Source organism: Acinonyx jubatus, chromosome E2 (assembly GCF_027475565.1).
Source record: "Acinonyx jubatus isolate Ajub_Pintada_27869175 chromosome E2, VMU_Ajub_asm_v1.0, whole genome shotgun sequence".
Taxonomy (NCBI): Eukaryota; Metazoa; Chordata; class Mammalia; order Carnivora; family Felidae; genus Acinonyx; species Acinonyx jubatus.
The window spans coordinates 26,647,745-26,661,252 of NC_069396.1; the positions used below are offsets into that span (position 1 = coordinate 26,647,745).

Consider the following 13,508-nt stretch of genomic DNA (forward strand, 5'->3'; position numbering starts at 1 on the left):
TCCTTGTGGCAGGATTGGGTCCCGCATGCTCAGGGGGCGGGTCAAGTGGGCGGAGGTATCCATTTTACACAGCGGACTGCCCGCCGCCTCCATTTAAGGCGGGGAGAGGAGCGCGGGCGGCAGTTGCTGTGGTTTCCCAGTTGAGGTTGCTTGTTTCTTTTGGGAGCAGAAACTCGTGGAGGTAGTGTCTTGCGACCGATTTTACCCGCGAGGGACTACAGATCAGGCGATCAGGAGCGCAGCCCGACCAGGCCCAGCCCTTACTTTCCCTTCACCACTTGGTGCCCATATCTAGGTCGGCTCCGGCGCGACTGAGAAGGCCGCGGGCGAGATGTTCAAAAACACGTTCCAGAGCGGCTTCCTCTCCATCCTCTACAGCATTGGCAGCAAACCCCTGCAGATCTGGGACAAAAAGGTCAGGAGTTGGGGACAGCCGCTGGGCGGGGTGCAGGGGCCGCGCGTCCCCTCCTCGTCCGGAGGCTGGGGACGGGGTGGTGGGTAGTTGTGTAGAGTTGGGGCCTAGGGGTAGGGGAGGCCGGGCGGGCGCTGCTGTGACCTGTTCCCAGGCTGGCGTGACTGAGGTGCAAGGTAGGGGCGTCGTGTAAGCAGTTGGGGGTGCGTGTGGGGTGGGCGTGGCTGGGGTTTAAGTGTCCAGAGGCCATGGTGTGCTTATGACAGTGGTCCCTCTCCGCAGTCTTGATTTGCTCAGTCGGTTCCTCAGAAGCCTCGGTTTCCCAGTTTATACAGTGGGATAGATAGTACCTGTGTCATAGCGTGAAATGCATAAACTTACTTGAGGTTGCTTTGGGAGCATGCAGATGAAGGAAGCTGCTGTTCACTGATTTCACAAATATTTACTGATACCCTGTTTTGTGCCGGGCACTGTGCTGGGCACAAGACACAGAGCTTTTGTTCCAGGCATCCTTATAGAGGCACAGCCAGAAGGCAGTTATGTTTGGATTTCATTCATTTGCTCCTTTCCTTCCAGTGATCTCAAACAAGGGAGAATTCGGGTGGCCTTTGGCACCTGCTCCACATTCAGTGCTACTTGGGGTCTGAACTGTGCCTTCTGTGCTTGATTTCTACATCAGGAAAATTGCAAAATGGTGGTAAAGTTTTGTTTGGGTTAATAAGTTCAGAGCCAAGTACAAGCCTCGTTATTTTTATTCAGGTCTCCCCTGGATAATACTTTCACTGACCCCAGGAGATGATGACCTTGTCCACTTTTTGGAGATGTGGGGTAGGGGGACATGTATGTCTAGCAGGCTGTGCGTTGGTCTGCGTTTTATTACTTGGTTATTTCATTGCTCACGTGAATTCCTAGTCCGCTGTACCCTTTTTTAGGATAAGTTCAGGTAGGCAGTCTCTTGTGGAAGACAGGTGATTTTCTCAGGGGAGAATGGAGAGAAGTGGTATGTTGAATGGTATTTTATAGAGATAAATGTGGAATAATCTAAGTAAGCAGGTTATGGGTAACGAAGCCAAGAATCTTGGATTTCATCTCAGAACAGCTCTTTGTCTTCCTTATCCGCAAATGAGCGTTTGGGGCCACACAGCGATTGATAGAGAACACCGAGAGGCTTCTGCCGGTCAGGACTAGGGAATTCTGCATTTTGAGAGCAGCTTTGAGAGTGCTGTGTTCTTCATGTCATTTTTATAATAGTTGGCAGATCTGAATATAATGAGTTGCTTGGGCCCTATGCGCATGTGAAACATCGAAGTCTCCTCTTTTCACTATGCTTCTGTCCACAAGCCTAGTCTCACACCAGGAGTATTACACAGGAAAGCATTTCCTTAGTTTTGTTCCCTACGTTATTGAGGTTTTCAGTTCCATGTTCTGTTCACATTGGAATAAACACTGAAACCTCTGAAACTGCATCTCTACAAAGAGAACGTGGTGTGAATGTACCTGGGAACTTTGTAAGGACGTGGCTGGGCTTAGTTATGGGCTGTCAGGAGGCATGGAGGCAGTAACCTTGTGTGCTAGCTGAACGTGCAGTTACAACAAAAAGGTCAACGTAAGGCTCTTGAAATAGAGAACGGGACCTGATCTAGGAGAGGTTTCTAGAGCAGGCCAGAGAACTCAGTAACACTGAAAGACTTGCAGTGGTAGGAACGCTCCAGCGTTTGGATTAGGTGAAACGTACCAGAGTTGTCCATTTTGACCTTTCTGGGCTTGATCTTTTTGTGTGTGTTTTATTGTTCAAATGAAGCTTTTTGGCCAGTCAATATGTTTACACATGGAATATAAAAGCAGAGTAACCATGGTGCACTGTGTCCCTTAACAACGCCGCTAGAGGTCGGATGGCACCCTAATGACATAAACACGTGTGAAAACATTAGAACACCTGGCAGGGTTACTTGGAGTAAATTAAACAGACCTTCTGGCAAAGAAAACATTTAGAATAACACTCATTTTAAGCAAAATTCTTATAATAGTAAAAGTTGATTATATTTCTACTTTTTGTATTTTTTTAAGTTTATTTATTTTAAGAGCGAGAGAGCGAGAGAGCGTGTGGGAGTGGCAGAGAGAGGAGGAGAAAGAGAGAGAATCCCAAGCAGACTCTGCACTGTCAGCATGGCTCCCTACATGGGGCTTGAACCCACAAACTTTGACATCATGACCTGAGCCAAAATTGAAAGTCAGATGCTTAACCGAGTGAGCCACCCAGGTGTCCTTCTACTTTCTGTGTTTGTTTGTGTATAATGTTTATTTTTGAGAGAGAGAGAGAGAGAGAGTGTGAGCTGGGGAGGGGCAGAGAGAGGGAGACACAATCCGAAGCAGGTTCCAGGCTCTAAGCTGTCAGTACAGAGCCCGACGTGGGGCTCAAACTCACAAACCGCAAGATCATGAGCTGAGCCAAAGTCAAATACTTTTTGTATTTAGACTGAAATGGGTTTAGGGGTGAATCTTTTCCCCTGGGGCAGGGGAAGGAAAGGGAAAGGATAAGTTTGGGGTCAGATCCATAGGCTTTGTTGCATGTGTGCCTTTTCTTAGCTATATTAAAGTCCTCAGGAAGTGTTGGGAATCCAATTCAGTTGGGGAAACACTGGGAATTGATATACTTATCAAAATATTGAGCAACAGTTAAATCACAGGCATTGTGTAGATCTGGGGAGATAAAAAGCTAGAAGACATTTTCCCTGCTCTTAGGGAGTAAGGCAAAGTTGTAGTAAAGGTAAAGTTCGATGGAGGGAGGGATAGACCATCCACATTTATCTAGAAATGACCCTGAACTCTGCCAGTAGTATATGGCTATTTTTGTTACTATTGTGATTTCACAAACTTTACTATTCTCCTTCCTGAGTTTATGGAGAAGAATTTCTATAATTTGTTTTTTGTAAAGAGTAATCTTGGAAAAATTAAGTTTGGCTTCTGTTTGGGCTCTGTGTCTCCTTATGAGCGTGAAGAGTGAATGCCATATTCATACTAGTGAATTGACAGGCTCCATTTTTGTGGGTGTGCTTACTAACATCTGTAACATCTGCATTTATCAGACCCTCTTTGAAGTTCATAGCTCCTGCCGCCCATCTCTTCCTTCAAATCTCAACTTAAACATTGTTACATTGGGAGCTTAAGTTAGGTCTCCTGTGTATTCCTGTGGCCCTCTACTTCACACTGTATGGCAGTTGCCTATTTATTGTGTATTTCCCACTAGACTACAAGTTCCTTTAGGGGAAGAAAACTTTTTTACCTTGAAACCCCAGGGCTGGAGTTGGGACAGTGTGGATGTGCGCCCTGGCTCTGTCCTATGTCCTGTCTTGTGTAACCTTGGGCAAGCACTTACCTGCCGAGTTTTCTTATTTTGTAATGATGCCACCTCCTTCCATGATTATGGAGATTAAATGAAGGTTTATATAAAATGCTTGGCAACAGAGTTATGGCATACAGTATTAAATAGGGCAGGAAACCCAGGAATTTGCTCAAGAGTAAATAAGTTTATAATTGATGCCTAGGAATAGGAAATACAGTAAAGCCAGACTTCTGAAATTAGAATAATTTAGTCATTGTAGCATGGCTTTCCCAGTCCAAAACCCTTAACGTGACTCTAAGGGCACACAGCACATGGTCGGGTGCCTGCTTAACCAATTCTCCAGGCTTGCCCCCCGCTACCCCCCACCGGGTTCCCCTCTTAGACCTCCTACTGAACTGAAGGAGGTTGTGTTCTCTCACCTTCAGGCCTTTGTACCTGTCCCTCTGCTGGGACCCACCCCACCACCTCTGTTAGTCTCCAGGTTGTAGCACAAAGGCACTTCGTCAGATTAAGTGAGTCTATATCCACTTGCCCCTCCAGGTTAAGTTCATTTATACCCCCTTATAGAGCCTCTACTTCCTTTTTATCATACCCATCGTTCTTGAAATTCATTCTTGAAATTAGCTTCTTAAAATTTGTATTCCTTGCTAGACTGCAAGCCTCCTGATAAAGACCTCTGTCTTTATCAAACCAACAGCTTAGGAGAAATTAGGGGTTTCTTAATGTTTCCTTAACTTCTGGAACCAGCAAATATTTCATTTATTAAAGGACTTTTATGTTTAATGTCGATATCACTTCTGGTTTGTAAAGAAAATACCAGAAGGTTCTGTTTCCACTTATGCCTGTGTAAAACATAAAATTTTCATATTTCAAAATATGTTTAATATCCTAAAAGTCTACTAGATGAGAATGTTAGTTCATACAAGTTTCTCTGTCTTTCTCACCTCTCACCTTGTCTTTCAGCTGCCGCTGATCCTCGCCTATTCTAAAACTAAATATTAGAAGCAGACTTTTTGTGGTTGTTGCTGGATAGTATTAGATTCCTTCCCTGTTCCTAATTTTAAAAATGAATAATCTCTCTCCAGAAAAGGAGTTTCCACACCCTCATTTTTAATTAGCAAACTTTCTTGGTACATGTTAAACTGCTGCGTTCCCGGTAGTAGGATCGAGGGCATTGGACATGAAGGTAGTATAGCTGGGTTTTTTTCCAGACTTTTACTGGATCAGCCTGATGATGTTTATTATTCTGAGTAATAGCTTTTACTATAATTGGGCGAAGGCATGGGTTTGAGTTACACTTGCCCTTGCAAGGCATTGCTAGGAAGAGACTGGTTAGCACTGCACTTAATTGCCTTTACTGTAACTAAAGGGTTGTTTGTATATGCCCAGAGTTTCCCGTGTGCTATCTGGAGAGTCCCTGTTAAGTGCAGCAAAGGGAAAGGAGCTTTGACCCATCGGAGCCTGCAAGGCCCAGGCCTTGAGACAGAGCTATGCCCAGCTCTCCCCACAGAGGTCTCCCTCTGCCTGTTTTCCGACTTACATCCCGGCCCCTAGCTAAAGGCGAAACTTTCCTGCCGACATGTACAGCTCTAATGGCTTAATGTAAATTGGAACATGTGTCATTATTAAGACTAGGATGCCAGATGGCTGAGGGCTCAGCTGTCTGCCAGGATAAGTGGGTGGAGCCAGAAAAATGAAAGGTGGGGGTAGAGAATGGATACAACTCATGTGTTATTTTTAAAACACTTGAAGAAATATGGAGAGTTGGCTAGCTTTCTCCCTATCCCAGTAGTACTTTTTTCCCCTCAGCTTGACCTTCCTCCCTGGAGCTTACATTGAAAGAAAAGAAAAAGAAAAGAAAATCAGTGTTCTTTATTAGTTGCCCCAGTGACCATGGAAAGCCTGGAAGAGTGATTGCAAGAAGGGCTTGAAGGTTCCTTTCCTGGTGTCCACAGAGGCTGAGAACCTTTTTGATTTGTTGTAGCCAGTAACCTGGGTTCTGCAGCTCCCAAAGTACCTCCATCTCATAGCTTTGGGGGTGGAGGGAGGGTGGGGATAGGGAGTTCGTGAAAAAAAATGTAAGATTAGCTTTGTTTATTTTTTGGAGGAATAAAACACTTGTAACCTACACCTTGATAGCGGGACTGTGTCATGAAGTAAAAAAGAATGAAAAAGTCAAAAACAATTGGCACTGTCTCATTTAGAGAGGGAAGGAAGATAAAACCTATTTCCACCGTAAGCAATAAATACTGACCAGTTCACTTTATCTTCATTTCAAAGCCAGGCCTGCTTAGTGACCTCTGAACTGGAAGGAGCTAAGGAAAGGAAGTCAGTGCTTTCTGAGGTCGTGTATCTTGTTGTATGTGTTTGTCAGAAGCAGGACTGAGGAGGGGGTTGCTTCCTGCAAGACCTTTACAATTTAAAACAGTGACGGCCAGACTGCCAAGGTGGTTGAGAGGCCTTGTCCCAAATTGTCCACCCCGCTTTTCCCTTGATCCTAGTTTTAGAGCCTAAAGAGGTTTGGGGAGGTGTCCTTTAAGTGCTCATCTCTCTGATTAATTGCACCCCCCACCCCACCCCTCTTTCCCAGTGAGTTTCGATTTGCAGCCCTTAAATAAAGGAGAAGAATCATAATTCACTAACCAATCAACTTAATTTGATTTCAGAACTCTGGCAGTTGGTGATAGGAGAATACTTAAAACTCCAGAGAGACCGGTGGGCATTCCTTTGAAAAAGCTGCCTTTTTTCCTGGTTCTCCTGGTTTATGGACTACGTTACTTAATTTTTGTAAGACCGAAGTCCTGGAGTGTGGTGGTTGATGTGTTGCTGAGAGAAATTTCTCTGTAGGAAGTTTTTGAAAGTCCAGCTAAAAATGAGCTTGCCTCTGGGGCAGAGGCAGAAGAATACACAAAGTCTGTTTTGGCTTCCAGTCTGTTGGCTTCTGCGTGCTTTGTAAGGCATTGTTTTCTTCTGTATAAAGACTTGAATAGTAGCATTTGCTGGAGTGAAGTCATCTGCTAGAAACTTTGAGATGGGCAGAAGCAAATTTCCTAACATTTCCTCCCTGTGGAATCTGGCCGAGCTTTCTGGAGCGGAGAGAACATTCTCCCTGTGCTCTGAGAGACCTTTGGGGATGTAAGGTTCGAAGCCATGCTTTTAAGCAATATTGGATAAATTGCAACAAGTTGCCTTTTAGCAATAATTAATTGATACTTCCAGGTTAACCATGTCGATTGTTGCATTGTGTATCCTTTAAAGAAAGAATGAAGTTATAAAGAATAATTAGTTGTATGTTATCAAATTAGTGTTTGCATCTTGTTGGAATACCAGCCCCTCTTAGCAACATGACTACATCACGTTATTTGGAAATAATTTCGCATTTGATTCCTCCTTCACCAGCAAGTCCGTCTGTTTTCCACAGCAGCTGTGGGCTAGCAGATCGAGGAGGAATATTGCCATTTGGTCCCGAGTGTTTATGTGGGGAATGAGGTGGGCCGCGTTGGCATGTGCTACACAGACCCAAGCCTTTGTGCTCTTAATCTCCCTGGGAAAGAGGCCCAGAACTCGAAGCAGGAGGGCAGCGGTGTCGCCAGCTTTGTTTGAGGAGCACTTCAATGTGACATTTGTGTCTTAAGAACCCAAGAAATGCTGCATTGGCAGAGATCTGGGGCCCATCCACCCTGCGTTCTGTCTCTGATAATGGGCACCAAAGGCTGATTTGTGGGAAAGCATTCCTCATGCTGGCAGCCTCCCTGGCTTTGTGATAGACCCCAGTCTCTCTGGCTTCCTATAATAGTCCATGGTGGATATGTTATCCAGGAGTTTTTTTTAAATCCTCCTTGAATCTATTCACCCTTGCCAACTCTCAGGGTGACAAATTCCAGAAGTCAGCAAATATTTGAATGCTTAGTTTATGCCTCACATAGTACTAAGCTTTGTAGAAGATGCAAATGATGCTTACGACTTGATCCCTACCCTTGAGCTTATACTTTTGTAAGGAGACAAGACTCAGTTACATCTCGCAGAAAAAGATAGGCAGTGATATCAAATGTCCCATGGGAACACCAAGCACACCTCAAGTGGATCAAATTCACAGTACCAGAGGTCAGAGACTGATGCCTAAAAACAAAATGCCGTATTATTAATAATCCATTTTGAAAATACAACTCTCAGTCAGACTTGACACCGTGTTCTCTCTTTATATGCAAGTCTACTGGAAAGCCAAAGGATTGAGTCAATACGACATGTCAATACAGCCATTTTCACTCTGCCTGGAAAAAGGTCACATGCTTTAGGTGCATCCTGTACCAAATCTTATTGATGTTTTTCATGTGTTAATACATTCAGCCCTAATAGTCCAGCCCTGTGTCAAAAATGCCTTTGCGTTCCTCTGCTGTGTCCATATTAGGTGCTTAAGCGCTCATTGCTTGAAGGTAATTGTGCTTTCCTGAATATTTTAAGAGGGGAAATCCATATTGAATATTGATCTCTCTTCATATTGTACCTCCTACATATGCAGCAGACGACACAGAACCATGTAGGATGAAGTGCTAAATTATATGGTCTAGGCTACATGAGCCAGACAGACAAATCAGAAAGAGGAGAGGTTGGTGTGGGCTGAAACGCTGAAGAAGGGTTTTGTGTGCAGCACCGATGAGACTTGAATTCTTTAAAAATTTGAAATTTAGGGAAAAAATAAGGAAGCAGGAAGTAGGAGCATTGTAATAAGCAGTGTAGAAGATAAAAATGATGCTTGATACTGGGGAGTAGTGCTCTCATTTTCTGGTTGCTGCCCTCCCAATGGAGGTGCCCTTCCAGTGGCACCCAGGATTGGGCCTTTTTGACCAAAGAAGTATATAAGACAGTGTGGAAAGCCTGGTCATTAATCCTGACTCTGTCACTTAGGGTCCTCATTTGCATTGCCCGGATGTCAGTGTCCACATGTGTAAAATACCACCTACCTTATGATTTTTGTTGTTAGGATTAAGTCAGAGAGTGTATATGAATGTTCCTAGTGCATAGTAGGCACTGAGTAAATGTTAGCTGAATCGAGTTGATTTCTTTTTCTTTTTTATGTTTATTTTTTGAGAGAGAAGGAGAGAAAGATTCACAAGTACACTCCATTCTGCCAGCACAGAACCCAACAGGGGGCTCGAACTCGCAAACTGAGATCATGACCTGAGCCAAAACCAAGAGTCAGACACTTAACTGACTGAGCCACCCAAGCGCCCCTCGAGTTGATTTCTTTGGGAAGAAATTTATCCTAATTTATAGATTGCCAAGTCACCTGCAATTCCTGTGGTGGCTGATGGGACCTTATATAGAGGTAATATCATGGCCTACTTACAGATAAGCTCAGTATACCGTGTCCCAAAGTTCTATGTTATGCCCCAAGAGCTACTGTGGTTTTCTTTAAATGGTCCCATTCAGCCTTCAAAATCTTAACAAAGTTGTTGCCAAATATTTCAGTCCTAATTGGTTTAATTTTCTTCGTTGTAGGTGCGGAATGGCCACATCAAAAGAATCACTGATAATGACATCCAGTCCCTGGTGCTAGAGATTGAAGGGACGAATGTCAGGTAGGTGGCCCCTCTGCTCACCCAGAGACCCGGTACACCAGGGAGGCAGTATGTCACAGAAGTTAATAAGCACAGACTGTGGCACCGAGCGCCTGGTGTGGATCCAGCTCACTGCTTACAGCTTACCTTGGACAAGTTACTTAACCCACAGGCCTTAGTTTCCTCATCTGTAAAATAGGGATAGTAACAGGACACCTTCCTTAGAGGGTTGTTGTGAAGATTAAGTAAGCAAATTGTGTATAAAGCACTTAAAGCCTGCTCAGCACATAGTAAGTGCTGTATGTTAGTTATATTATTATTAATAAGTAACCAAGGCTGTGGGTGTGGGCGGAGGGATGGCACTGGTCATAGTAGATGGTGTGTGCCACTGTGTGGCTCTCTGTGCCACAGTGGTCCTAGTTTACGTTTTCTATCACTTGATGCTTCTCTTAGACCAGAACTTAGTCTTCTCTCACTGGAGGAAATTCCTCACATCGCTGGCCTGGCTTTGTTTTTCAGGTTATTTTTTTGTTGATGTCTAGCTCTGTGTTCAGCTTTTGTTTCAGAGTCCAGCGTTGTGTTTTCTTAAGCATCAGCTGATTCAAGGATTGAGGATTGGGTGAGGTATCTGGCTCTTTTAGATCTGCTTTCCAACTTACCTCTTGGACCGAGTGTTTTTGCTGTGTGTACCACAAGGGAAGTGCTTACCAGTGTCCCCTCTCTCTGCAGCACCACGTATATCACCTGTCCCGCAGACCCAAAAAAGACATTGGGGATTAAACTGCCCTTCCTTGTCATGATTATCAAAAATTTGAAGAAATACTTTACCTTTGAAGTACAGGTTAGTATATGCACATGAATGTGTACACTCTCAGCTATACCATAGGGATAGCTCATCAACTTGCAAGAAAAAAAATAGCTCTGGGAAAGTATCTTTAGTCTTTTGTATGTATTTTTAAAAACAAAAATTTTTTTTAATCTTTATTTATTTTTGAGAGAGAGACAGAGAGACAGAGAGAGCAAGGGAGGAACAGAGAGAGGGGGAGACACAGAATCTGAAGCAGGCTCCAGGCTCCGAGCTGTCAGCACAGAGCCCGACACGGGGCTCGAACCCACGAACTGTGAGATCATGACCTGAGCCGAAGTAGGAGGCTTAACCGACTGAGCCACCCACGCATCCCGTATTTTTTTTTTAAAGTTTATTTGTTTATCTTGAGAGAGAGAGAAAGCATGAGTCAGGGAGGGGAAGAGAGAGAGAATCCCAAGTAGGCCCTGCTCTGTCAGCACAGAGCCTGACGCAGGGCTCGAACCCAAGAACCGTGAGATCCTGACCACAGCCAAAGTCTGACACTTAACTGACTGAGCCACCCAGGAGCCCCTGTATGTATTCTTTTCTGCTTCTACTACACACTTGATGCAGCTGTTATTATACAGCATAAATTTGGTATCAATTTGGTAGTCAAACTTTAATGGCACGTTTTTAAAGAAGCAGTAGGCACCTAGGAAGTCTGAACAACAGCTGTAAGTTTCAAAGCTTAAAGGTTAGAGTAGTGTCCATTTAATACTGGCTATTGTTGGTCTCTGTTCTAGTATTTTTGATTTTTGAAGTGGAAGAATGTTTATGAAATCTTCTATGGTCTGTGGGCCCTCGGGTGTGTCATGTGTCATAAGCAGCTGGTGTTGTCTTGGCAACGGACAAGATAAACTTGCTACTTCCGGGCCATCTGCATCCAGTGTGACCTGTATCTGGTCTGTTTATTCTCCCTTGGGTCTCAGCCTTGGGAAACTGGGCTGTGGGAGTTCAGGCCCTTGTCTTATACCCAGGTTGTTTGCTTCTTCCAAGGTAGAGTTCATGTGACTCTTTTTCTATATGTCATAGGTACTAGATGACAAGAATGTGCGTCGGCGGTTTCGGGCAAGTAACTACCAGAGCACCACCCGAGTCAAACCCTTCATCTGTACCATGCCCATGCGGCTGGATGATGGCTGGAACCAGATTCAGTTCAATCTGTCAGACTTCACACGGCGGGCATATGGCACAAATTACATCGAGACCCTGAGAGTGCAGGTGCTGGCTCCTTTTCTTGTGGAGTGCCAAACGGGAGAGGAGAGTGTGCTCTGCCTGTTCCTGGCTTGTGGCCCTGGTGACAGAACAGTGTGGGTTTTTGGCTAAGGTGCCCAAGTCACTCTCCAGAGGGCTCAGAGAGGTCCAGGCCATATTCAGGTGTCTGCTCAGATATAGTGGGAGAACACAGCAAGCAAAATATCCCCCTTGCCAGACTCCATCCCTAAGCCATGCTGAGGAGAGGCCAAAGAGATGAAGCTTTGACAGCCTCGTGGGAGGAACTCTAGGAGAATCAGGAAAAGAGGAAGGGCAATCCTATTTTGTCTCTTAAAATAAGTCTTGCACCCACAGATCCACGCAAACTGTCGCATCCGACGTGTTTACTTCTCAGACAGACTCTACTCAGAAGATGAACTGCCGGCAGAGTTCAAATTATATCTCCCAGTTCAAAACAAAGCAAAGGTAAGCCAGCCTTCCTTGGAGGAAGGCCAGACGGTGAGTTGGGGGAGCTAGAAAGTGCTCTATTCTGAGTTGGGTTGCAGAGCCTCTCAGTGCTGACGTGGGGTCTGGAGTACCTTTCATTGTAAGATCTTGGGTCTTCTTCCAACATCAGCACTGAATTAGGATCCGTCCTGGGAAATGTTCTGTGACTGTTGTCTCCACCTCCACAAGGTGGTCCTGCCTCTCCCTGGGCGGCGTCCTGCTGCTTCCTGCTCACGGGCCTTCCTTGGAGAATATCTTCCATCCGAACAAATTCCTGTCAGCCCATCGGTCTCCTCTGACACAATGCTGGGTGCTTCTTCCATGCCTGCCTGCTGCTGACATTGCGCATTTCTGCACAGTCCAGTGTCCCCTCCAGTGTCACCAGAAAGGGGAAGGCGGGTCGGTGGCACTGACCGTCTATTTTTCTGATTGCCTCTTCTCTTTGTTTCTTTTTCTCCAGCAATAACCAGAATGCAACTCAAGGGATGTCAGACCCTGGACATGGCTCTTAGTTTGAAAAGGAAACTAACTGGAGGACAATACAAAAAACAAATATTTCTATTAGTTTACTGTGCTGTGGTTCTTTTATCTACTACTTGGTGTCCTTTGTTGTGGACACCAGTGACCATGCCAGAATGCCATCCTCGCGTTGCAAGTGCCGTGGGGGGTAGGCCGGGCTCTGGTGCACGAATGCTGGACTTTACCCAGCTGCCTGCCCCAGTGTGTGGAGACACATTTACCAGGAACTATAGAATTAAAGATGTTCCCTAAAGCAATTTCAGACCAATATTTCTTCCTACCAGAGCCTGACCAGAGCCAAATTCATTGTTTTATATATTATCTAAATATATGTATATGCTGTGTAATACTCATAATCTGGAAATGAATAAAATGCTATATTCTTGGTTTGTAAATTTGGGTTTTTTGTTTGTTATTTTAGAAGGAGAGAGAACATGAGTGGGGCGGAGGAGGGGTGAGTCGAGGGGGAGGGGGGAGGGGGAGAGACTCTTCAGCAAGCTCTGCACCCAACGTGGGATGTGATCCCACGACCCTCAGATCATGACCTGAGGCCGAAATCAAGGGTTGGACGCTCCACCGACTGAGCCACCCAGGCACCCCAGTAAATTTGTTCTTAGTTTATTTTTTTAATGATATTTTTCTTTCCTTTGTGATGTGAACATAGAGCTCTTTCCAAAGCACATCCCATACGCTCATGCTGTGAAATATCTTGTGGTAAGCACTTACAGGACAAGACATCTGTACAGATACTGATTTATAACAACTCCAAGCTACACTAAATGGGGAAAAATGTGAACAGCATATGATCAGTAGAATCATCTTACTAGGCATTGGGGCCCGAGTCAAGCTTAAGACAAAATGGCATCTAGTCCAGATTGCTCTTAATTCCCTTAGCAAGTTGTCACATTGGAGCCCCACATGCTCTTTTGTAACCACACCTACTGTCCCTCAGCATTGGAGCCCATCACCAATGGGCTTGAATTTAGGGACTTCCTTGCCTTGAATTTAGGGACTTCCAGGAAAAGTGTTTCTCTAAACACTCGAATCACATAAGGGAGCTGAAAGCTTACCCCACACCCTCCCTTATACTGCTTCTTGGGCATATGGTCCCTCAGTGGGATGGCCAAC

General features: G+C 44.9%; 1 protein-coding gene across 2 annotated transcripts; it reads left to right on the forward strand.

The window, feature by feature from the left end:
• Positions 1–39: 39 nt before the first annotated feature.
• Positions 40–12,767, forward strand: CFAP20 (cilia and flagella associated protein 20). Of its 2 annotated transcripts, XM_015074530.3 has the most exons (7): positions 40–181; positions 296–415; positions 9,255–9,334; positions 10,043–10,154; positions 11,193–11,381; positions 11,730–11,840; positions 12,322–12,655. In XM_015074530.3, exons 2-7 carry the CDS (start codon positions 332–334, stop codon positions 12,325–12,327), a joined length of 582 nt encoding a protein of 193 aa, XP_014930016.1. In that variant the 5' UTR covers positions 40–181; positions 296–331; the 3' UTR covers positions 12,328–12,655. The 2 variants fall into 2 exon arrangements, with proteins under 2 accessions (XP_014930016.1, XP_014930015.1); XM_015074529.3 differs by having other exon boundaries at positions 71–415; positions 12,322–12,767.
• The last annotated feature ends 741 nt before the right edge of the window (positions 12,768–13,508 follow it).

Bases quoted from the DNA above. Each gene is read 5' to 3' on its own strand.
- CFAP20 (XM_015074530.3), top strand. From the start codon at position 332: ATGTTCAAAAACACGTTCCAGAGCGGCTTCCTCTCCATCCTCTACAGC. The intron at 9,335-10,042 runs GTAGGTGGCCCC...CTCTCTCTGCAG, and splicing joins ATTGAAGGGACGAATGTCAG to CACCACGTATATCACCTGTC. The intron at 11,382-11,729 runs GTGCTGGCTCCT...TTGCACCCACAG, and splicing joins TCGAGACCCTGAGAGTGCAG to ATCCACGCAAACTGTCGCAT.